The 24,535-nt window shown below is 45.2% G+C and overlaps 2 protein-coding genes across 2 annotated transcripts in view; one reads left to right on the top strand and one right to left on the bottom strand.

Annotated features, from left to right (window-relative positions):
• psmd1 (proteasome 26S subunit, non-ATPase 1) overlaps window positions 1-17,105 on the bottom strand; it is an 81,881-nt gene extending 64,776 nt beyond the window's left edge. The window contains exons 1-13 of the mRNA XM_056277199.1: window positions 16,949-17,105; window positions 16,039-16,082; window positions 14,256-14,329; window positions 11,697-11,866; window positions 8,975-9,183; window positions 8,452-8,595; window positions 7,897-8,123; window positions 6,345-6,405; window positions 6,097-6,225; window positions 5,035-5,123; window positions 4,846-4,924; window positions 2,854-3,027; window positions 2,280-2,391 (exon numbers count right to left, since the gene is read on the bottom strand). Of these exons, the coding sequence (XP_056133174.1) occupies window positions 2,280-2,391; window positions 2,854-3,027; window positions 4,846-4,924; window positions 5,035-5,123; window positions 6,097-6,225; window positions 6,345-6,405; window positions 7,897-8,123; window positions 8,452-8,595; window positions 8,975-9,183; window positions 11,697-11,866; window positions 14,256-14,329; window positions 16,039-16,082; window positions 16,949-16,964 (1,528 nt within the window). The 5' untranslated portion in view covers window positions 16,965-17,105. The remainder of the gene's footprint in view (window positions 1-2,279; window positions 2,392-2,853; window positions 3,028-4,845; window positions 4,925-5,034; window positions 5,124-6,096; window positions 6,226-6,344; window positions 6,406-7,896; window positions 8,124-8,451; window positions 8,596-8,974; window positions 9,184-11,696; window positions 11,867-14,255; window positions 14,330-16,038; window positions 16,083-16,948) is intronic.
• Window positions 17,106-17,412: 307 nt separating this feature from the next.
• LOC130110731 (uncharacterized) lies at window positions 17,413-20,856 on the top strand. Its single transcript, XM_056277912.1, has 3 exons — window positions 17,413-18,316; window positions 19,542-19,677; window positions 19,777-20,856. Exons 1-3 carry the CDS (start codon window positions 17,697-17,699, stop codon window positions 20,533-20,535), a joined length of 1,515 nt encoding a protein of 504 aa, XP_056133887.1. The 5' UTR covers window positions 17,413-17,696; the 3' UTR covers window positions 20,536-20,856.
• The last annotated feature ends 3,679 nt before the right edge of the window (window positions 20,857-24,535 follow it).

Below are 24,535 nucleotides of genomic sequence, written 5' to 3'. Positions count from 1 at the left end.
CGAGCAGCAGAATGGTTTCATGCCAGGAAAGAGCACCGCAAATGTGGTGTTTGCTTTGAGAATGTTGATGGAGAAGTATAGAGAAGGCCAGAAGGAGTTACATTGTGTCTTTGCGGAGTTAGAGAAAGCATACGACAGGGTGCCAAGAGAGGAGGTGTGGTATTGTATGAGGAAGTTGAGAGTTGCAGAGAAGTATGTAGGAGTGGTTCAGGATATGTATGAGGTAAGTGTGACAATGGTGAGGTGTACGGTAGGAATGACGGATGGGTTCAAGGTGGAGGTGAGATTACATCAAGGATCGGCCCTGAGCCCTTTCTTGTTTGCAATGGTGATGGACAGGTTAACGGATGAGATCCGGCAGGAATCTCCGTAGACTAAGAAGAAAGCCACGTTATTTTGTCATTGTATAGTTGTTCAGCGCGTTTAACCCATCCTATTGTATACGAGCAGTGGGCAGCTGCAGCGCCCGGGAACCAACTCCAGTTCTTTTCCTACTGCCTTTGTCAGGGGCACAGGTAGCAGTATTAACACTAACATGCATGTCGTTTCGATGGTGGGAGAAAACTGCAGCACCCGGAGGAAACCCATGCAGACATAGGGAGAACATGCAAACTCCACACAGAAAGGATCTGGGACAGCCTGGGATTTGAAGCCAGGACCTTCTTGCTGTGACGCAACGTGCTAAGCCACTATAATGTTCACAGATGACATTGTGATCTGTAGGGAGCAAGTTGAGGAGAGCCTGGAGAGGTGGAGGTATGCACTGGAGAGTAGAGAACTGAAAGTCAGCAGTAGCAAGATGCTATACATATGCGTGAACGAGACGGAGAACAGTGGAATGGTCAGGATGCAAAGAGTAGAGGTGATGAAAGCGGATGAGTTTAAATACTCGGGGGTCAACTGTTCAAAGTAACGGAGAGTGCGGAAGAGAGGTGAAGAAGAGAGTGCAGGCAGGGTGGAATTGGTAGAGTGTCAGGAGCGATTTGTGACAGAAGGGTACCAGCAAGAGTTAAAGGGAAGGTTTACAAGATGGTTGTGAGACCAGCTAAGTTGTATGGTTTGGAGACAGTGGCACCGACGAAAAGACAGGAGGTGGAGCTGGAGGTGGCAGAGTTGAAGATGATAAGATTTTCACCGGGAGTGATGAAGAAGGACAGGATTAGGAACGAGTATATTAGAGGGACATCTCAGGTTGGACGGTTTGAAGACAAAGCAAGAGAGGCAAGATTGAGATGGTTTGGACATGTGTGGAGGAGAGATGCTGAGTATATTGGGAGAAGGATGCTGAATATGGAGCTGCCAGGGAAGAGGAAATAAGGAAGGCCAAAGAGGAGGTTAATGGATGTAGTGAGGGAGGACATGCGTGTGGTTGGTGTGACAGAAGAAGATGGGGAGGACAGGAAGAAGTAGAAAAGGATAATCCGTTTTGTCGACCCCTACTGGAGCAGCCAAAAGAAGAAGAAGCGGGATGTTAATGGTTATGGCAGAAAGAGTGCACGGTTTGTTGTCATGAGCTGTGGGCTCACATGGAGAGAGAGAGACGTCACATGTTAATAGACCATGTGGCATGAGCACCATACATAACTCTGATGCTCACATTTTTTGTTACCCCCAACATTCTGCTGTAAACCCACAAGGCATTGCATTATGTAATCATTTCCTTGTTTTACCACAAGAGTCCAGTTAGATTTGTGCCAAGACTCCTGATTTTTGGACTAGTTTGGTACATCCCAGTCTCCACTTCAGGCAGGTTCACAATTGTACTAATGACCCAAACCCCAATAAATATTTCTTCCCCCGCACCCTTTTCTCCCCAATTGTACTTGGCCAATAACCCCACTCTTCCAAGTCGTCCCGGTTGCTGCTCCACCCCCTCTGACAGGGCTGCAGACTACTACATGCCTCCTCCGATACATGTGGAGTCACCAGCCACTTCTTTTCACGTGACAGCGAGGAGTTTCACCAGGGGGACGTAGCGCATGGGAGGATCACGCTATTCCCCCCAGTTCCCCCTCCCCCCTGAACAGGTGCCCTGACCGACCAGAGGAGGCGCTAGTGCAGCGACCAGGACACATACCCACATCCGGCTTGCCACCCGCAGACACAGCCAATTGTGTCTGTAGGGACGCCCAACCAAGCCAGAGGCAACACGGGGATTCGAACTGGTGATCCTTGTGTTGGTAGGCAACGGAATAGACCGCTACGCTACCAGGACGTCCCAACAAATATTTCTATACCAAGTGATGTGTGTGAAAGCAAATAAACATTTGGATCAATACCAGTAACAGCATCGTCCTGGTACAGGTTGGACTTCAGCAGGTCGTAGACGTCCTGCCTGGCTGTTCCCAGAGCAGCCAGTCCCAGGCCGAGGGCACCGCCATGACGGACAATCTATGAAACAGGAAGAGACAGTGGCTCATCACAGAAGGTAAAACTAGAAACAATAGAGAGGTAGTCAGTAAACCTGGACTTGAACTATTGTATTACAAATCCTGATGTAATTTTTTTTATTCAAAGAAAAAAAAAGAAGAAAAAAAAGAGCCCAACTTAAAATTTGTAAAATTTCAGATGATGGAATCATCCATGGTTTCAATTACTTACAAAGAAACAGTTAACCTTTCCTACAGCTCTAATGTTAACATTATAATATAAACTTCTAAGTGTTCCCCGTTCCCCTCCAAAGTGGGTGTGCCTTCAGTCAGAACCAAATCTGTCATAATTTCATAACCTTTAGTTACAGGTCTGATGGACAACCCGTTTCTACGGTTGAGTTCCAGAGTTGGTTCTTTACCCAGACCTGGATATAGATTTAACCTTGGACCTGCATTCAGAGCCACTGTGTCATGAACTCACATCGTTGCTGGCATTTTTCAGCTGGCTGAGCAGGTAGTCGATGATGTCCCCTCCGTGGTTGGCGTGGATCAGCCCCAGGGCGTACAGTCCCCCCCCCTCCTGGTAGGCAGAGCCGGGGGAGGTGTCTTTGGGCAGGTAGGTGGCCATTAACTGGAGCGCCTCTTTCTCATGGCCCTGAATGACAGCATTTTAGACTCAAAGTGCAAAATAGGACCACATAAAATACAATCCACTTTATATTTTCTTGGTTTTCCTGATTGTTTTACAGCAGTGGATATGGCAAAGGATTCTGGGCCATCCAATGAGGTATGAAACTGGGCCACTTTAACAAAAGCATCTATCTTTTTTGTCTCAAACTTTTGGGTCTATCTCCACAACCCCGCCTAGTTCAGATGTACTGTCGGATATAGTTAAGGTGTTTGGCACAGGCCATGAAGCTTCAAAATATTACTTGTTGTTGACTAAACACTCTGACGGTTTGGGATCCAATTTAAAGTTAATTTGGGAGATCGATCTTAATCTTACCTTTACCAGTCAGGAGTGGGAAAACATTTTAAGGAATTACAAGAAAACATCACGGGAACTCAGGACAAGATTAGTACAGTTCAAAATAATTAACAGGGTATACTGGACCCCCTCGAGGTTATACAGGGCGAAACTAAGAGACAGCCCTGACTGCTGGAGGTCTGGGGAGGGCCCGGGTATGCTTATCCACATGCTGTGGTCTTGCCGTGTTGCACAAGAATTCTGGACAGCGATATATGAGAATATCAAACTCATACTAACAACAGACATCCCATTTTCTCCAAGCCTCTTTGTTCTGGGAGACCCTACTCCTTTAAAAGCCCTTCCACGAGCAGAGTCGGTCCAGACAGCCCTGATGTTGGGTAGAAAGCTCATGGTAACAGATTGGAGGTCGGCCACCCTACCTCACACCAATGTATGGTTCTCCCATCTGGGAATTGTGGCAGCACACGAGCGACTCTCCTTTAGACTCATCAACCAGGTGGAAAAATACGAGGCCAAGTGGACGCACTATATTTCCTTCATTAGAGGCCCCGTGTAATCTGAGACAACTAATCTATATCTTAAGATCTATTTATAGACTACTGTCTATCTGCCAACTATGTTTTTATTTGTTTGTTTTTTTTTTAATTTTCTCTGCTGTTCCTATTGTCTTGTATACTGTTAAGACTCGTCTTATGATCACCCTTAATCCAAATGTGTCTGTCTCTTGATATTGTCTAGTAGGCCCTGTTAAATTGTTCCTTCCATCTCTATAATCCATGTGTGAAAATAAAAACTACTGAACATAAAAAAAAGCATCTATCTTTTAGAGCATCCAGGTAGCGTAGCAGTCTATTCTGTTGCCTATCAACACTGGGATCACCAGATCGAATCCCCGTGTTACCTCTGGCCTGATCGGGCGTCCCTACAGACACAATTGGCCGTGTCTGTGGGTGGGAAGCCGGATGTGGGTATGTGTCCTGGTCGCTGAACTAGCATCTCCTCTGGTCGGTCAGGGCGCATGCTCGGGGGGGGGGGGGGATCCTCCCATGCGCTATGTGCCCCTGGTGAAACTTCTCACTGTCAGGTGAAAAGAAGCGGCATGTCGGAGGAGACATGTGGTAGTCTGCAGCCCTCCCCAGATCGGCAGAGTGGGGGGAGCAGAGACTGGGACGGCTCAGAAAATAGGGTAATTGGCCGGATACAATTGGTGAGAACAGGGGGGATGAATTTAAAAAACCATCTATCTTTTAAACTCGATTGAACCAAGAAGTCCTCTTGAAATTGAGAAGCTCTTTTTCGAGACCTGACCAAGGACCAAAAGCATCAATAAAAGAAATCTTTCAACCAGAATAGAAACCTTACACAGGAGGTGAAAATAGACAAGGATAAACAAATCATCTTTACAGCATTCTCTCTCTTCACCGAAAGGCCTCTTTATAGCTTGAGTCATGTGGAAGCAGGATTTAGAGATGACAAACGTACCTTGTGGATGACACCAAGGCTAGCTGTGGCGGTGAACTTGGCCCAGTTGGTCGCTCTTGCCAGCCATTCCAAGTTTTCTCTGCAAGCAAATAAGAAAAGGAAAAATGCCAGCTGAAGCACATTTTATGACTTTTCCTGTTCCGTTACTCAAACAATCTTCATTTTTTTCGTAACAGCGGACGTGAATACCTGAGGAACTGGTCACTTGTGGTTCCTGTGTGCATGAAGGAATTGGCTATAACCGTGGCAGTGTGACACACCGAATTTCGGACTGCATCCTAGAGGGCAGAAAAAAACACAAATAACCATCCCATTCATCTAACACCATTGATGTAACTCCATCACTTTTCCAAGAAATGTTCTGACCTTTTCTTTCCATCAATTCTGGTTATAAATTTTACATTTTCAATTACAAACTTTTCATGTTGCTATCTTAATGCTGACATTTACTTCTGAATATTCATTTTATCTATGACAGCAAACACCGTTTTGCTTAACAAATAATCCTTTTTTGGCATCAAAACAATTTAGATTGTGTGCAGCCACATCCAAAATATAAACAGGAAACATTTCAGTGCTGGGTCCTTACTGACGTTAAAATCCTACCACAGACATCCCATCCATGAGATGTGTTGTCTGTGGTAACAGACAGACAACCTGTAGCACAGACAACACATCCATGAGAAACATGGGCCAAGTTTCGATGTTATATTCTTTATACAGCTGTTTTTTTTTTTTAACTGTCTGACACAACGGTTAAAAATCTTTTCATGATATAAGGCAATTCTCCTGGGTGTCTGGGTAGCGTGGCGGTCTATTCCATTGCCTACCAACACAGGGATCGTCGGTTCAAATCCCCGTGTTACCTCCGGCTTGGTCGGGCATCGCTACAGACACAATTGACCAAGTCTGCAGGTGGGAAGCCAGATGTGGATATGTGTACTGGTCGCTGCACAGGCACCTCCTCTGGTCAGTCGGGGCGCCTTGTTCGGGGGGAATAGCATGACCCTCCCACGCGCTACGCCCCCCTGGTGAAACTCCTCACTGTCAGGTGAAAAGAAGCGGCTGGTGACTCCACATGTATCGGAGGAGGCATGTGGTAGTCTGCAGCCCTCCCCGGATCGGCGGAGGGGGTGGAGTAGAGATTGGGACAGCTCGGGAAATAGGGTAATTGGCCGGATACAACTGGGGAGAAAAAGGAGGCAAAAAAAGAAAAAAAAAAGACTGGGGAGACTGTAACTCTGAAGTTACCTTTGTGTTTTTGAGAATCATCAGGTCTGTGTTGTTGTTCCGGATGAGGAACTGCAGGTGCAGCTCTATGGCCATCTCTCCACTGAGGATTTTGATCATTTTGGCATTCTGGTCTTTGGGCTCCTCTTTCTACATAAACACAGGGAAGCCGCACAGTCATCACCTAAGCATGGAATAAAAAAATACTGCACTGTGGCATAGAAAGCTGACCCTCAGTGGGTTTTCAGTTACGGTACCGAAAAACTTACCGTGTCTGTTGGCTTTCCAGCAGGGGAGCTCCCGGCCTTGTCATCCGTTTCCATTGCATCACTGCAACACACACCAAGAAATGGAAAATAAAATATTTACTTTCACAAGATATATTTGTTACAGCTACAATCCTGAAAACTTACATGCCAACAAAAGTCCTTTATAGGCACTTGCTATTGCTGGAATATTTAGGACAGCTACTGTAATATCGAAATCGACTTTTATAGCCTGTCACTTCAACGGTTAGAGTCTGGTAGGAAAAATGACAGGGTGCACAGTGTTTTCCATCTTCATCATAGCAACCAGATGAGGAAGAAGACAGGTAGTGATGAGTTTGAAGAAGTAACATTGTTGTGTCTAACAAGCAGATAAGACAGAACAAGCTGGTGGAAGACCTTTACCAACACATAGTACTACATCAGTAAGTCAAACTCAGGTTCAACCAGGTTTTTTTTTGTTGTTTGCTTCAGACAACAGCCCTGCTGACTCTCATGTGGAATGGAGCTCAGACAACACTCACCTCACCACCACCTACATGCTGTTAAAACGAAACTCCGATACATGTGGAGTCGCCAGCTGATTCTTTTCACCTGACAGTGAGGAGTTTTGCCAGGGGGACGTAGCGCGTGGGAGGATCACGCTATTCCCCCCCAGTTCCCCCTCCCCCCCCGAACAGGCACCCTGACTGACCAGAGGAGGCGCCTGTGCAGCGACCAGGACACATACCCACATCCGGCTTCCCACCCACAGACACGGCCAATTCTATCTGTAGGGATGCCCGACCAAGCTGGAGGTAACACGGGGATTCGAACCAGCTGGGTAGATTTTTCCCAGTCAGGCACTGGTGTAAGGGTACTGTGAAAAGAACCTTACTCTGGAGTATACCTCTACTTTAGCCCAAGCCTTCAAAAACCATTTATTCCCACCTTCTTCCTCCGACCCCATTTTTCACATTTGGCATGACAAGGGCTTACTTAATATCAAATATTTCTATAAGGAAGGAATCTTCACTGATTTCACAGAGCTCTCAACCAGGTTTGACCTGCCTAAATCCCACTTCTTTCGCTTCCGTCAAATTAGACATCTCATTAAAACCAATTACCCTTCATTTCCCTAATCACCTTCGTGGATCTGCTATTGACTCCCCTCTTACTCTGGACTCTGCACAGAAACACCCAATTTCCATAATTTATGGCTCCCCTGACTCCCTTAACCCCGATCCAGCAGCCCACCAGAAGGAAATTTGGGAACAGGTAATAGGTGTGTCAATGCATGACAACCAGTGGAACCATATTCTCAATCTGGTCCACTCAGCTTCTATGCGTGCTAGGCATGGTCTATTCTTCCTCATAATTGACATTTTATTTATTGCACTGATTTTACTCGTGTTGTATAATTAAAGATTACGGCACCATCATCATTACACATTTCCCACTCAAACGTTACTAAAAACCATGAGTGTCTGTTTTAAAACTGTCCTGGGGCTTCTTTTCGCTCCATCCTCTCAACAACTACACCCCAAAGCTATCTCCACACCTCCACCCGGCCTACCCATCTTTGTCAGCGGTGGGCACCGTGCCCGTGTTGGTGGAGCCAGGCACGGCGGGGATGGGCGTGCCCACAGTGCGCAGGTTCTGGATGACAGAGGAGAGGAACTGCTGGCTGGCGCTTTCGTACAAGTCGAAGCAGATCTGGTAGGCCATCAGCAGGTTGTCCTCCTTCACCAGCTTCTCCAGGATATCACTCACAGCCTGCGGATCATCTAAGAAGATCAGGCACTGCAGAAAGAAGAGAACGGGGGGGGGGGGGGAGGCAAGGGATGCAGAAGGTTATAGACATATGGATAAAAGCAGTATGGCAGTTTATAAGATGTCAGGAGAACAAATAAGGCTGCATACGGAAATATTAGTCCATCATCCTCCTCATAGCTCATACTGCATTCACAACATTTAGCTCAATATATCATGGGCCAATTTTTTTCCCCAAAACATGTAATTTTACAAACATTTCTGCTACCCTCTATTGATCATCTGTGATGGAAAAAGAGGCAACAAGATTAAGGTGGTAGGGACTATTTTTGCTTTTGTCTTTTTCAGTGATGGTTACCTGACAGACATTGATGAAGTCGGGCTTCTCTAGGTTCATATAGAGTTTGACCAATACACGGAGCACCTCGTTACGGAACTTCTTGTTCTGCATTAGGGACATGCACACCTTCAGGCTGTAGGCCAGGAGACCGCTCACATCGTTCTGTATGAGGAGAATCACAAAAACAGCATTAAAATACAGTTCTATCTACAGTCTGCTCTCCATTGTATTCCCTGCACTGTCTGCAGCGGACGTGAGGTCCCACTGGCACAGCCCAGTGTCAGGGAAATGCCACCTGCTGTAAAACCAAGTTGTCAATATAACTACACAGTAATGTGGAAAAAAACGACTACTTGGGTCATTAAAGTGCTGCTCATAAAAAGTACACAAACATATCTTGGAAAAAAGTCATGTATGCTATGTTAACATTTTTGAAGATGATTTAGGACTTAGTCTGATAACGGAATGATGGAACTTAATCTTGGCGATAAATATAATTTCAAATCAAACATAAGGTGACAAGCGAGAGAAAGAGACAGACCGACTCCAGAATGGTCTTCTCAAAAATGTCGAGCCGCCTGGTCTCCAGGGCGATGCCAATTGCCTGCTTGTACTTGTGGTCACCTAGGCAACGCTGGAACATCTTGTTGACGATGCCCTCCAGACGGGGGTCAATGCTCTTCTTCTCCTCGTCCTCCGGGAGCTCAGCATTCTCCACCCTCAGCTTGGTGTAGTGGTCAATGCATTTGGCTGAATGAAACATCATAAAAAGTCATTTTTACACCCGAACGTCAGCCCACGCTGTTGGCCAGGATTGGCTGATGTTCAGCTATTATCTAGTTGAGCAGTTCACCCACTGGCTTTGTATACTTATATAACACAAGTAAAGGCACTTATTCTTATTTACATTGCACAATTTCCTACATATACAGATTCCTGGGTACTTTTTTCTATACGTTTTTACACTCCAAGTCTTCCTACTACTACTGCTATTACTACTACTACTTTTGGCTGCTCCCGTTAGGGGGCGCCACAGCGGATCATCCGTTTCCATCTCTTCCTGTCCTCTGCATCTTCCTCTGTCACACCAGCCACCTGCATGTCCTCCCTCACCACATCCATAAACCTCCTCTTTGGCCTTCCTCTTTTCCTCTTCCCTGGCAGCTCCATATTCAGCATCCTTCTCCCAATTTACCCAGCATCTCTCCGTCCAATCTGAACTGTCCTTCTAATATACTCGCTCCTAATCCTGTCCTTCATCACTTCCAGTGAAAATCTTATCATCTTCAACTCTGCCACCTCCAGCTCCACCTCCTGTCTTTTCATCAGTGCCACTGTCTCCAAACCATATAACATAGCTGGTCTCACAACTAGTAAACCTTCCCTTTAACTCTTGCTGGTCCCCTCCTATCGCAAATCACTCCTGACACTCTTCTCCATCCACTCCACCCTGCCTGCACTCCCCGTTACTTTGGACAGTTGATCCCAAGTATTTAAACTCATACGCCTTCGTCACCTCTACTCCTTGCATCCTGACCATTCCACTGTCCTCCCTCTCATTCACGCATAGGTATTCCATCTTGCTCCTACTGACTTTCATTCCTCTTCTCTCCAGTGCATACCTCCACCTCTCCAGGCACTCCTCATCCTGCACCCTACTCTCACTACAGATCACACTGTCATCGGCAAACACCATAGTTCACGGAGACTCCTGCCCGATCTCGTCCGTATTCCTACTAAGACAGTGTAACGTCCCTTTTTTGTTATGTCAGCATCAAACCTAGCCACTCTCCTTTCTTGGTGATCAATAAAGCTTAATTCGAATCGAACAGGAATCTTGTAGGCATCTTACCCATGTCAACTACAAAGCCCGATTAACACCTGAGAGCTACCCATTAATCTCCCATTAGTTTACGATGAACCTGCACTATAGCCTTTGCCGCTCACCATTGGTGAGTTGGGGAGTGAAGATTCAGACTGTGTTCACATGGAATCCGGTAAACGGCAGACGGAAAACCAGAAGTCATTATTGTGGATGAGAGCAGGACAATATAATCAGATAACACCGGTGAACTATGCCAACAACGGCACCCAAAGTTAAAACAGTTTAACTTTTTGCCTTCCTCCACAACAGAATTTATAACCAGATGTTACGTAGCAAATCACAAAACAGAAAAGATGGCGGATTAATTTTATAGGTATATGAATTGACATAATTCCTGTATACAATTCAATAAAACAAACAAAACACGTTTGCCAAAGGAAGGCGCCCAGGAGGCATCCTAATCAGATGCCCGAACCACCTCAACTGGCTCTTTTCCAAGCTCCTTCCACATGTCCGAGCTCCTCATCCTATCTCTAAGGCTGAGCCCTGACACCCTACAGAGGAAACTCATTTAACAATCATAATAATAATAATACTGGATTACATTTATATAGCGCTTTATCTAGACACCCAAAGCATAGTAGTAGTAGTAGCAGACTCTCCATAGTGTTCCAAGTCCTTGTGCTGCACTCAACAGCACCAGTAGTGGTTGAACGAGAGTTACCTTACTAACAATAACAGCAGCCAACACCAAGTCCACCTTCCACTGTCTTGGCAGGGTGGGCCGCCCCACTAACCTACCACCCTCCCAAAAAATATGAAAATTCCAATAAAAAGTCACTTGCTACAACACCTGTGTGATGGCATCTGTAGCTTGACAATAAATCTAGGGGCAACACCGGTAAACCTGCTGCTCCTATCACCAAAATGGCATGTCATCAATACGAGAAAGAAGAGATGCACTGATAGATGGGCTGGTGACCGGAATCGGCCTACTTCAGCTTGATCGGCCATGACTGGCGGTCCGTCTCGGATATATCCAATTCTGTGCCAGTCAAATTTACAAGCATGCACCGCACGATGGTTCATGTCGCGCACAGCAGCCCAGACAGTAATGTCAAGGCCACACACACAACACACACGTTGAACACCGCTGTTTATTTTGGGAAAGTAAAACGTGCTAGATAAAATAGGATATAATGCAATTCACTGTCAGGTGGAATTTATTTGCACAAAAAAGCTCTGTCTAGTAACCTGAAACACTTTTTTATTTTGAGATTTGTTTGAGTTAAAGTGAGAGAAGGTCCTGTGAACTGGTGCAGTTTTGGAGAAAATTGCAATCGGTGTAGTGGGATCCAGAAAACAGGATTCATATTCACAGGATTCCTAGACAAAGAAATAACAGCCAGGTGGAAAAAGATCCTCCGTGTCCACTTACCAATGATGGTCTCCACATACTCAGAGTCATCTGTGACATTGAAGAGGTCTCCAGCACCCAGGGCATAGTTGAGGGATTCCTCAAAGGCTCCAAGGTGGTAGAAGACTTTAGAGGCAACCAGGGCAGCAAATTCTCTGCTCCGAAACGTTTCATCCTCATACAGGACCTCTCTGTCAGGAGACATCGGCATAAACACGAGATTATCCAAAAAACTTCCAGTAAAATTTGTGTCTGTGATAAACTACAAAATCTAAGTAATTAAAGCTGTGTAAAACTTCTCTTTGCCCGACAACCTTGAGGTTGTGGGTGATGAAATGTTTCTCTCAATAAACACTGTCCAGATGAACGGATTCAACTTTGTGTGATACTGGGAAAAACATTTCATCACTCATCTAAGTGACTTCCTCAGTCTCAACTGACTGCAGGTATCCCACCCTTATAAACAGCTAACGACCGAACCAACGACCGGTTTCATATGTAAATTACCATGAACATTAACTATAGTTACATTGGCAATGTGTACTATTCACAGAGCATTGTAAGATGGTGACAGATGTTCTCTTAGGCCACGCCCCCTCAGTTCAGTGATGGTTGTTCCCTCTTAACATACATGGCCTCTTTGACTCCCCGTTCAAACCAGCATTCCTCCCTGTCAAGGACATGCACATCCTCATCCTTGAAAGAGTGGCCACTGGTCTGTAGATGGTGAAGACTGTGGAGTCCTGGTCTGTAGATGGTGTAGACTGTGGAGTCCTGGTCTGATGCGTTAGCTCTCCAGTGTTGTGTCATCCTTTTGGCCATCGTCTGTCTGACTTCCCCAATGTACAAGCCACAGCAATCTTCCTGGTACTTAACAGCATACACTAAAGTGCCCCTTCGTGCCGGGGGACCCGATCCTTGGGGTGGACCAACTTCTGGCACAGCGTGTTTTGGGGATTGAAAGCAACCGAGAGACAGTGTTTGGAAAGTAAGCAGCTCAACTTTTCCGACACTCCTGCCACATACGGAATCACCACTGTTTATGCTTAGACAGCTGTTGTCCTTCTCCTCTCTTTGATTGGCTGGTGCACTGTTTGGGTGTCTTCCCTGCTTTGACAAACACCCAGTTAGGATAACCACACTTAACCAGGGCCTGTTTAATGTGGGATTTCTCCCCTTCCCCGGCCGCTGTGTCGGTGGGGACGTTGTCAGCTCTGTGGTACAGTGTCCTGATGACTCCTAGTTTGTGCTCCAGTGGATGATGAGAGTCAAACCTTAAGTACTGATCAGTATGTGTTGGTCTACAGTGAACAACAATCAAATGTCCCCCATCACCAATTGCAATTTCACAGTGTAAGAAGGCTAACCTGTCATTTTTCACATCCTCCCTGGTGAACTTGATGTGGTTGTCCACAGAATTAATGTGGACAGTGAAACGTGATACATCCTGAGATTTATTTTTAACCCAGGTGTCGTCCACAAATCTGAACCAATGGCTAGATGGTGTCCCTGGATAGGACATCAGAGCCCTGTTTTCTACTTCCTCCATATACAAGTTGGCCACTACAGGTGAGACTGGGGAACCAAGCGGCACACCCATGCTTCTGCCTGTAGTACTGCCCCCTGTATGTGAAGTACATGGACTGAAGACACAGCTTCAGGAGCAAGTCACCTACACAAGTGATGACACGTTTTTCCCAGTTAACGTTGTGTCCAGATTAACTGATTCTTCTTTCTGTGATGTCTAAAGACACTACCACTACTCTAACCATCTAGAACAGAAGTGTCTTTTTTGGTGGAACATTAAATGAAATTAATAAAGATGTTGCTGATGTTTGCAGGGTTATAAGACAATTTTATTTTTTCACAACCTGTGTCTATTTTCATAGCTTTTGCCCATGTGCATTTTAGTTAGACTTTATTTTTGTTAGAAATACCAGCACGTCCACATGGAGCAAGTTTCTCATTGTGTTCTAGGGTATCGATGCAGCGGAGAATACTTGTTTGGTAACAGAACTGATGGTATAGTTTCTTTAAATTGTTAAGCCCAATCCATATTAATTGCATGACATCAAACATGTGGCTCGATTATTAGTGGGCATCCCGACTGGTTAATTTCTGTAATTATCAGTCCCCCCCCCCAAAAAAAGCAGCACTTTCTCATCAAAAGTAATCTCTCCTCAAACAACCCTCCATAGCCCCCACACTACTGTCTTAAAGTTCACTATTTTAACTGTCCCACCAGGGGAAACAGGATTTGCAGCAGATAACCGCACATCACAAATACACAGCAATCACAACACACATGACCTCGTATAACACACACTACTTTGAATGGTAATGTATTCATGTTTATGCTGTCATATACATAGAACATCTTTGTCTAGACAATAAATCTGTCCTGAAATGGGTGTATCATTCTGGTCTGTCCTGAAATGAAGCCACATCAATTAAGCACCGTTTAAAGCAAACAAAAAACTGTTTTGACTCCAGCTTCCTTGCTTAACCTTCACACTGTCAAATATTAATGTTGCATTTCAACAGTTCAGCTCCCCACATAAGCTCAAAACAGATACTTACATTTTATCTACAGATCCTGAAATCTCAGCCCAAAAATCATTGACGATGGCATCCAGCTTATGCAGAGCAAACTCCTGGGAGTGAAGGGAGAAACGCTGTTAATATGGCATTAAAGGTAGAATGTGCAGGATTTGTCGGTTGCAGTTTGTAAACACAACACGCAAAGTTGGCCCCTCCTCCCCGGCTCAATGACACCGGAAGTGCACGCCCCCTGACCGCACTGCCAGAACATATCCCAACTCCGCGTTGCTCTTCATTCCCAGCCTCTCCTTCAGTGCTCACCAGCGTGTTGAGGTGAACAACCCCAGATTTACTCTCATTTTTGAACGAGCTTCGTCCACTTAGCGTTTTCCCTTGCTACATTGGCGTCTTTTCAGTGCCGTGTCCACCACTGTCGTAGCGTCCTCTCGGATGGTGCTTACAATCTCGATCTGGCCGCTCGCTATGTTTTTGTAGAGTTACGCTGCCCAAAGGTTAACGCTCAGAAACATCCCGTACGCCGCAAAATACAGGCAGAGGACAGGGTCCCTGGAGATACAGACACCACCACACATACGTCTAGTGCAGTGTTTCTCAACCCAGTCCTTAAGGACCCCCTATCCTGCATATTTTCTTTGCAACCCTGAATAGGTACCGGTTTGTAGTTATTCAACCAATCAGCAATGAATTTTGTCAGATGTTGCACACCTTGCATAATTAAGTGCTGCGAGATGATTGGTCGAGTAAGTACAAGCAGGGCTACCTATGCAGGGTTACAATGAAAATCTGCAGGATAGGGGGTCCTTGAGGACTGGGATGAGAAACACTGGTCTAGTGGGTCGTAAGTGATGATTAAGAGGGGTTATTTTTGTATGAGTCTATACACTGATTTTTAGGAAAATCTTCCTCATTCTACCGTTAAGCTAACTGAAACAGTAGTTGGTTAAAGGTGCAGCTGAACCCTACATGCAAGGATGATTTTATTTAACGAGGCCAAATTCAGTTCACACAAGATTTAACATGAAGCATCATAAAACACAATCAGTACGTTTACGTGATGTTAGAAAAAGTCGATTTATTGCGTTAGTCCGACTAAAACTGGACTTTTAAAATACATGTAAACATGTTAGTCTGACTGAAATCGTACTAAATCGAATTTCTCGAAGTCGGACTAACACACCTAGATGACGCGGTTGGGGATCAATTTACTTTGGCTTGTGTACGCGTCAATCGGCCCCGAACTGGCCTACTTCCCGCGGCGATCTTTCACCCGGAAGTTGAACAGCGTAGTGTAAACTACTAATAAGACACGTTAGTCCCTAGCTAACGGGTCTGACCCTTTAGCCGAGCGGTTAGTGATGTCGCCTTGTGGTGCAGTACACCCCGTATCGAATCCCGCACCGGGCAAGAAAATAACCGGTTACAGTAGTATCAACATGGCGAGTACTAGAGCGAGAACCACATGTTTCTGGACAGACGAGGAGACAAACTTTATGTTGTGTCAGCTAAAGGACTTGAATATCTTAAAGTACATGGATGGAAGGAGAACACAGAATGGCGAACTATTTAAGACACCGGTCCGGTGTGGGTGCAGGTATTTGTTCCAACCAAGGAGTTACACACCTGAGTCTACAAATCAAGGTCCTTAGCAAAGGTTATTGGTTGAACTAGAGAATCAGGTGTGTAACTGCTTGGTTGGAACAAAGACCTGCACCCCCACCGGACCTTTCTGGACTATGTTGCCCATCCCTGCGCTACAGGAACCAGGACTTGTGTTTTAGTGCTTGGCAGAGGAGAATCTTACCTTGAGCTGCGGTTCCTCTTCATCGAGGAGCGAAATAATTCCAGCTGGAAGTAGAAAAGTGAAGAAAAAAGACGTAAGCCACTTATTGCTATAGTAGCCTTTTCCAACATCATAGATCTCACTCACTCACACACTTCACAATTAATCCAGCCTGCAGTTTCCGCTTTCTGCCATAACAACAAACTCGGTGGAATGCGTAGTAGTGTGTAGTAAACTGGTTTACGGTGTAGAGCACACCGTGAGAGCAGGTCAAAGTGAGCCCCAACGACAGTTTTCACTATTTAAACGTGGGATGTCAGCACATCGCCACGACTTATTACCATTCAGTCCAGGCCTGGGCAGTCTTACCCAGAAAGGGCCGGCGTGGGTGCAGGTTTTTGTTCCAACCCAGCAGTTACACACCTGTGTCCTAATCAAGTTCCTCAGCTAAGACCCTACTGGTTGATCAGTGGGACCAGGTGTGTAACTGCTGGGTTGGAACAAAAACCTGCACCCACACCAGCCGTTTCTGGACAAGATTGCCCCCCCCCCCCCTGATCCGGACAGTTAAATCAGAGACTCTCCAGCACAGTCCTTGACAGTTGGGATCCCTGCTTAAGTTTTTTTTTTACATTAGCCCTAAAATATTTGTAATATGACATGAAGCGTGCAGCACTCAAAGGTTTAGCAGGCACATTTACCAGCAAGACTTTACAAAAGTGCCGAGCTGCTCGGCTTTACGGTAAGCGAGCAAAGTACCAGAGTAAAGTAGGATAGCATTAATATCTAAATACGGGCCACACTGCGATATTGGTAACACCGGCTGGCTGGTAGCGGCGGCGCCCCGTGTGACTCAGCTAAATCAATGGTGGCTAGCTAGCTAGCGGGGTTAGCGCTACCAGTTGGTTAAAAGAGTTTATCTAACGCCTACCGGCAGACGTTATCATGTTTGGCTCTCCAGTCACTCCTCAGCTCCACGATTCCGCTTAGTAGTCGTTTTATTCTCCTTGAGCGTGTTCAGTGAGGGGTAGAAAACGAGACGGTGTCCGAGAAAACCGACACAAACAAACCACAGCCGCGACGGCTTCCTTTTTGTCCGGTAGCGCGAGGCCCCTTCGTCCGGACCCGCGCCTGTGGCGACCTATTTTATGCCTGCTTAAAAAATCCGGTTCAAAATACGCAGCCGTAGTACCAACTACGATCCTTCATACATAGCAAAGACTCCGTAATTTATAACACGTTAACGTAAATTGCTCTTTCAGCGCAGGGAAACCGTAGGGACGTCGTAGATAATAAACGTGTCCCTCTAAGAGCCGGCGTTTCTAGAGTCGATCTCGCGTGAATCAGTTCTTTTGCCTGAGTTTAACGTACAAAAACATGGCAGCCTCCGAGGTAATTTATCAAACGCTCGGGGTAAACAAAAAAACAAAACTACTCAGGGTATCTCAAAATGTTGTCTATTCGGGGATTCATTATTGTGCTGTCACCGTTTTGCACTTGACATGACGTTTGCCGTAACTATTGTTTAGCCCTTTAAAACGTCTGTAGGTCGACACGCGATTTTACCTAATCCGCTCTGCGCACAAGTGTAGTGACGAACTTCCGCTTTCCCCCCCACAAGTCGGCAGATCAGTTTCCTGTTTACTTCCCGGCCCGCCTCGGTCGCCGCAAAGAGCGAGATGAGTGCTGTACGGAAAAGAAAGAAGTACAACGTGCGTGATTTGTACAAGTTTCAAAGAACTGTGAGTGGCTCTAATGAGCACTGCTGTGTGCCACTTTGCTCGGCTTCGAGTCGATATAACGGCGATTTGAGCTTCCACCGCTTCCCGAAAAACACCGGCCTTCGCGCGCAGTGGCTGCACAAAATTAGGAGGACGGGGTTTTCGGTGACCCCACACAGCAAGGTATGCAGCCGACATTTCGAGGATAATCAAATCCTCAATACTGCCAAGGGTAGACGGATTTTAGCAGCAAGCTCCGTCCCATCATTGTTCGAGTGGAACAACTACACCAACAAGACACGTGCCGGTGTTTGGGAGCGCCGAACTCTACCATCTAGTCCGGAACCTGGCCCGGAGCCCGAGGAGGAGGCCGAGCAACCCGTCCCAATCATGGTCCCGATGGTCGTGGAACACGACTACGGGGCCAGCCGCACCGTGTGTGTGGACCGGGAGCAGTATGAAGATATGTTGAGGGAAATCGAGGAGCTGAGACAGCAGCTCCAAACATATCATCTGCAAAACTCGTTTGGACTCCGGCGGTTTGCTTCGTCGCCAGAAGACATCAGGTTTTACACCAGGTAAGAAATCCATAACAACCCCACCTAGCTAATAGTCGTAAGATCAACATCTAGTCTAACTGATTGCATTAAGTAATGACCAGTGTTGGGAAGGTTACTTTTCAAATATTACAGGTTACACATTTTTTCTCAGTAACTGTTATGGACTACAATTATATGTATTTTGTAATTATGCAACTCATTTACATGTAACTAGTTACTCCCCAAACACTGGTAATGACTGTGCCCTCTCAGGCCCTTGCATTAGTGTATATGATTGTGTATTTCTTGTGTGTCTGTGTTAAATTCCTGACTGTAAATATTCTAAATGTACTGTCTCTTTCGGTGTATTATTGTTTTTATTTTGTCTATGGCATCTTGATTGGGTGTCATCCTGGGCAGCACATTGTCTTTTGAAGTTCCCATCAACGTTGTTGCTCGGTCTGCATACTTCCACCTACGCAATATTAATCATCTTCACCCGTCACTTACACCTAACAGCACCGCCATACTCACTCACACCCTGGTAACATCCTGTACTGACTACTGTAATTCTATCATCTTTGGTCTTCCCCTCAAGTGTCTTCATAAACTCCAACTGGTCCAGAATTCAGCTGCCCATATCATCACCAGAACTCCTTCCATAGGTCACATCACTCCTGTTCTTCAGCAGTTCCTTTGGCTCCCTGTTAAATACCGTATTGACTTCAAGATCCTGCCCCTCACCTTGAAGGCCCTTAATAACCTAGCTCCTTCATATCTTTATGAACTCCTTCATATCCACACGCCCTCCCGCACTCTCAGATCCTCTTCTGCTCTCCAGTTCACTACACCATTGGCCCGCTGGACTACCATGGGAACTAGAGCCTTCAGTCGTTCTGCCCCCCGCCTATGGAAGTCTCTCCCACAAGATATTCACAACACTGACTCTCTTTCAACCTTCACATCCCATCTCAAAATGCACCTTTTCAAACTGGCATATTAAGTCTGATCCACGCTTCATTGAGTTTTGTGCAGATGATGATTTTATACTTATCTGTTGTGTTAACTTTTTATTGTCTATCCTGCTTTGTTTTGATTTTATGCTGTCTGAAACAGCGCTGCTTGTTTTTTTTAACTGTGTTCTGTAAGGTGTCCTTGAGTGCTCTGAAAGCTGCCCACAAATAAAATGTATTATTATTATTATTAATTATATTCTTGAACTTGTACAACAACTAATTCCAATTAATATATCTATCTATTTAAGATTCCCCTCATACGAGCATCTGATGGCATTTTGGAACCTGATCGAGGCAGCAACAGCCAAAATAGTTAGGGTCACCAGAGCAAGGAAAACCTATGCCACTAGCACGACAACTGAAAGCCCTTTAACCAGACCAACTGTAAGTACCCCCCCCACACACACACACACACTCACATAAAGTATGGAGCATGAAAAGGATGATTTTGAACTAACACTCATTAAACATTTCTCTCCCCAGAAACTGCTGCCGATAGATGAGCTCTTCCTTTTCCTGACATACCTGTCCACCGGCTGTACGCAGAGGGAGCTGGGCCATAGATTTAACATCCACCGAGCAACAGTCAGCCGAATAATCGTAACCTGGACCAACTTCCTCTACAGCCTACTGGGCTCGGTCTGTATATGGATGTCCCCTGCAGCTGTGAAGGCCAGTCTTCCACATGACTTTGATGGTGGCTACAGTAACACACAAGTAGTCCTTGACTGCACAGAGCTACAGTGTCAAACACCTTCATCCCTGCTCCTCCAGAGTGAAGTTTTCTCCACCTACAAGTCCCACTGCACCTTCAAGGCTATAGTGGGCATGTCCCCTCACGGAGCCCTGACTTTTGTGTCAGCACTCTTTGAGGGTTCCATGAGTGACAAGGAGGTGTTTCGTCAGTCAGGGATTATGTCACTCTTAACACCTGACATGGCCATCATGGTTGACAAGAGATTCTCGGTGGATGACCTTGTGCCTGGGATTACTGTTCATCGTCCTGCCTTCCTCTCCAAGAGGACCCAGATTCCAGAGGTGAATGTTCTGAAGACGCAGTCCATTGCCCGTTTAAGGGTGCGCGTCAAGAGGATGATCAGAAGAGTTAAAGAGAATAAACTCTTTGATACCACTATTCCTCTCTCCATCTCAGGGAGCATAAATCAACTATTCACAGTTGCATGCCTCCTCTCAAATTACCAAAATGGACCACTGGTCAAGAAATGGAGATATGAAAATTGAAATTTTAGCCATATCTACTACCTCTTCTGAGGAACTTGAAATTAATTATGTTTTGCTGTGTTAAACATAAACTTTTCTTATGAATTCCTTACCATTTTTAATTGGTAAATTGTCTTTGATAAATTGTCTTTTGACTGTGTGTTTCATGAGAACTTGAAGGTGCAACTTAATAAAAAAAAATATTCTAATAATCACAATCATGGTCATATAATAATTCAGTTACAGTTGTCATTGTTAAGTTGTACAGTTGTCATCGTTGAAGGGGCAGTTCACCCAAAATTCATCAAAAACATTTTTGTCCTTATCCGGAGCGCTATCTATCCATCCATCCAGATTATTTTGTTGTGATTTGCTTAGTTTGAGATATCTGCCGTCACTCACAATGGAGCTGAGTGGCACTATGCCTGAGAAGAGTTTATAGATATCTAAAACTAAGCAAATCACACCAATATAATCTGGCTGGATGGATGGATAGCACTCTGGGTAAGGGGGATTTTATTAAGTTTGGTGAACTGCCCCTCAAGTTCTACAGTTATCATGAAAATGGGAGACTTAGGTCAACTTAATTAAAAAGAGAGCAGGAGTCACTCAGCCAATTTACACTTTTATTGTGTTAACATGGTGTTACGGCAGTGTTATTGATCATGAAAAACATCTACCATTAACAGTGAAAGTTAAAAAGATGCATAACATATTTACATATATCATACAATATTTGATTGGATATTATCTCAATCTTGAAACATTACAGGCATTTCTGCATGTAGACATGGAAATAAAACCTGTCTACTTCCTCTCTGATCGCCTCTAACACATCACTGTCTCTGTATATTCTTTGAATTAGTATGTCTTTTTCGGCTGAGAATACAACATCACACCAGTTCATCCAGTTATTAGCATCTGCCTCTGTACTTGCCAGTAGTAAGCATGTCTTTGTTTTAGCTCCAGTTTGCCTGACTTCATTTGGAGATACGGGCAGTCAACATAGCTCTTAACATTCGGGCACTTCATCTTAATCAGACCAAAGTGACATGGCGCTGAAGGGTCGAAGATTAACCCATCGGGAGATGTTGACCCTCTTCATCTGGCAATACTCCCAGATAGCAGCATCTGCCTCCATTTCGAGCCCCCTCTTCATAGCAGCCGTCTCGACAGGTCCCTTGCAGTATCCGGTCAGCCAGACCTTCTTCAGAGTTCACTCTAACTTGACAGATCTCCCTGAAACATGAGGCAGTCAGTCTAGGCCTCCTTAGCTGATGCCATTCAGTACATGAACTTTGTGCTCTGGTAGCACACTCGACTTCCGGCTTGAACCTTGCCAAGGGCAGAGTCAACCAGAGGAACTTCACAGCTGATGCCCATGCTGCATATCATCGGCGCCTCAGCTGCGGAGAAATCTTTATACACCTCTGTCACTGAAGGGTGTAACAATATCGTTTAACAATATATCACAATATCAAACAACCACAATTATAGTACCATAAGCTTTCCCTATAATATCATGCCCACAACACGTTGCACATCATGCATAGCGCCGCACACCGCACATAAATTCATCATGGAGGATCCTTGTGTAAAGGTTCTCATATTAGTTTCAGTTCAATAAAGTTTTTTTTTCTTCAAAGCAGAATACTTGTTTGTATTTTCGATGGGCCATAGTATGTTTAATTAAAAGGGGAAACATTTTAAAATCGTGAAATATTGTATACCATGATATTTCGGTTGATATCATATCGTACCATACTGGGAAATCTGATATTGTTACATCCCTACTCACCCGCAGGGCGGAAAGATCAGGTAGATCCCCACGGAGGCCTTTGCAGAGTGTGCTCCTGTGTGGAGCATAAAACTTATATAAGTGGCGTACACATATTTTCATTCAAACATTCATGTAGCATATTGTAATAAATCTACAATATTCAGGTTTTGCCTTACACCCTCTGTTGTTGCTCTACACTTTGGTTTAGCAGACAGCACAGACCTCTTACCCACAGGGCCTGGCTTTATACCCTCTCAAGTTAGGCAGGGTATAGTTTAGAAAATATCGCCAACAGATGTATAACTATAATGCAACAGGTTAATATACCTTTTTTCTTGACTTGCCATTGCCGTTCTCCCTTGGTACAGTTTAGCACGGGGGGGGGGGGGGGGGGGCACTGACACCTTCAGTTGTGAGTAATGTGCTGACTGGAACAGCAAAGCAACACAGTGGTTGCATAATGCTGTTCCAGCCACACACGTGCAACTGTGATGCATCAGCTCCACGGGACTGGACTCTTTCAGCACCACCTGCAAAAGTAAAGTGTCATAGTAAATACTTATTTATCTTAGCTTGTTTCATTGTTTAATCATTACTTTAGGACACAATCTTGGTTTTTAAATAATTTTTATATCTAATATTATTCTATAATCACAGACCAAATGTTATGTACTTCTATATGTTAGAGTATGTTGTACAATATGTCAGCTGCACTAGATCATGATGCATAATCGTTTTCATTTGAATCATGATAGCCTAACACCTTTAACACCAGACTACAACTTAAATGAATGACCAAGTTGAGGTAAACTGTAGCTAATAACATCAGTGAGTGGCACAAGAACACATGCAAAAAGAACTGATGACCAAAAAATTAACAAGAACGTATTAATAATAATAAATCAATCTTATATAGCGCTTGTGGATGGGAAGGGGGGAGGGAGAAGACATACAGGGGTGGATGGGAAGGGGGGGCTACCAGAGGGAGAAGACATACAGGGGTGGATGGGAAGGGGGGCTACGAGAGGGAGAAGACATACAGGGGTGGATGGGAAGGGGGGAGGGAGAAGACATACAGGGGTGGATGGGAAGGGGGAGGGAGAAGACATACAGGGGTGGATGGGAAGGGGGAGGGAGAAGACATACAGGGGTGGATGGGAAGGGGGGCTATGAGAGGGAGAAGCGGCAGCCACACACTACGCCAGCAGTACTCTCCCACTTGGACAGATACAAAAGGGCAAGAAAAACAAACATCATAAATCACATAAATCACAGATGAAGTCTGAAGAGGTGAGTCAGCCCGCAGCAGTGTCCGATGATGAGCTCGGGGAGGGAGTTGGGGAGGGAGTTGAGGGAGGGAGGGGGCAGGTCGAGCGCTCAGTCCCCAGCCTGCCCCAGACCAGGGGTGGCTGAGCGGACGGTATTAACCCAGTGGTGACCAGCTAGGTAAACTTACCTGCCAACTCTAGCCACTCTTTCCATTATGTAGAGATTTAAGAGTTACATTAAACATGCATGACCTCAGCTGACTCTTCAGGAACACCGGGTTATAACAAGCTTATAACGGTTAGCTTATCAATTCTAGCTTCGTCATACACTCAAACTGTGAGGCTTCTCCGATTTTCTCATGGACCTGTAGCCCAATGCTCTGGCAATCACTTCACCTGCGCCCTGGTCCTTGTTAGAAACCGAGAGAGGGGCAGAAAGTTAGTGCCGTTGGTGCAACAACGAACAACTTGTGTTTGAAATGAAGAAAAACAAGCTAACACTGTAAGCAAACCCAAAGCTATAAATTAGCCCGTCGCTAACTAATGTTAGCTGGCCGGCCGGCAGATTAACGTTTAATATCACATTGTCTACTTACCCTCGTAGTTGTGCAGATAACTTGATATATACAGTTTGAATCCCCTTTCCAGCTTCCTTCTGAGGGCAGAGGAACGGGCATCGACGATGCGGTGGACATCGACTAGGTTTATTTTTGGCAGATCTCGGAGACATCTCGTAAAGAGTGACATTTGCAGGCGATGCGGAGAGACGGGAAGTAAACAGGAAACTGGTATGCCGACTTGTGGCGAAAGCGGAAGTTCGTCTGTTGCTTTCTATAAGAGCGCCAGCTAAATGAGAAAATGTAACATTAACTATTGTTCCATATAGTCATTACGTATATGCGGATAATTAGGCTGTTTGTGTGGATATTTCTATATTTTACAATATAATTAATTTTGGAAAGGCCAAGGGAAT

This window comes from Lampris incognitus, chromosome 3 (genome assembly GCF_029633865.1).
Source record: "Lampris incognitus isolate fLamInc1 chromosome 3, fLamInc1.hap2, whole genome shotgun sequence".
Taxonomy (NCBI): Eukaryota; Metazoa; Chordata; class Actinopteri; order Lampriformes; family Lampridae; genus Lampris; species Lampris incognitus.
This window is presented reverse-complemented; position numbering and strand designations above follow the sequence as displayed.

Excerpts from the sequence above, each read along its gene's own strand:
- LOC130110731 (XM_056277912.1), top strand. The coding sequence starts at position 17,697 with ATGAGTGCTGTACGGAAAAGAAAGAAGTACAACGTGCGTGATTTGTAC. Across the intron at positions 18,317-19,541 it reads GACATCAGGTTTTACACCAG|ATTCCCCTCATACGAGCATC; the intron begins GTAAGAAATCCA and ends TATCTATTTAAG. Across the intron at positions 19,678-19,776 it reads GCCCTTTAACCAGACCAACT|AAACTGCTGCCGATAGATGA; the intron begins GTAAGTACCCCC and ends TTCTCTCCCCAG.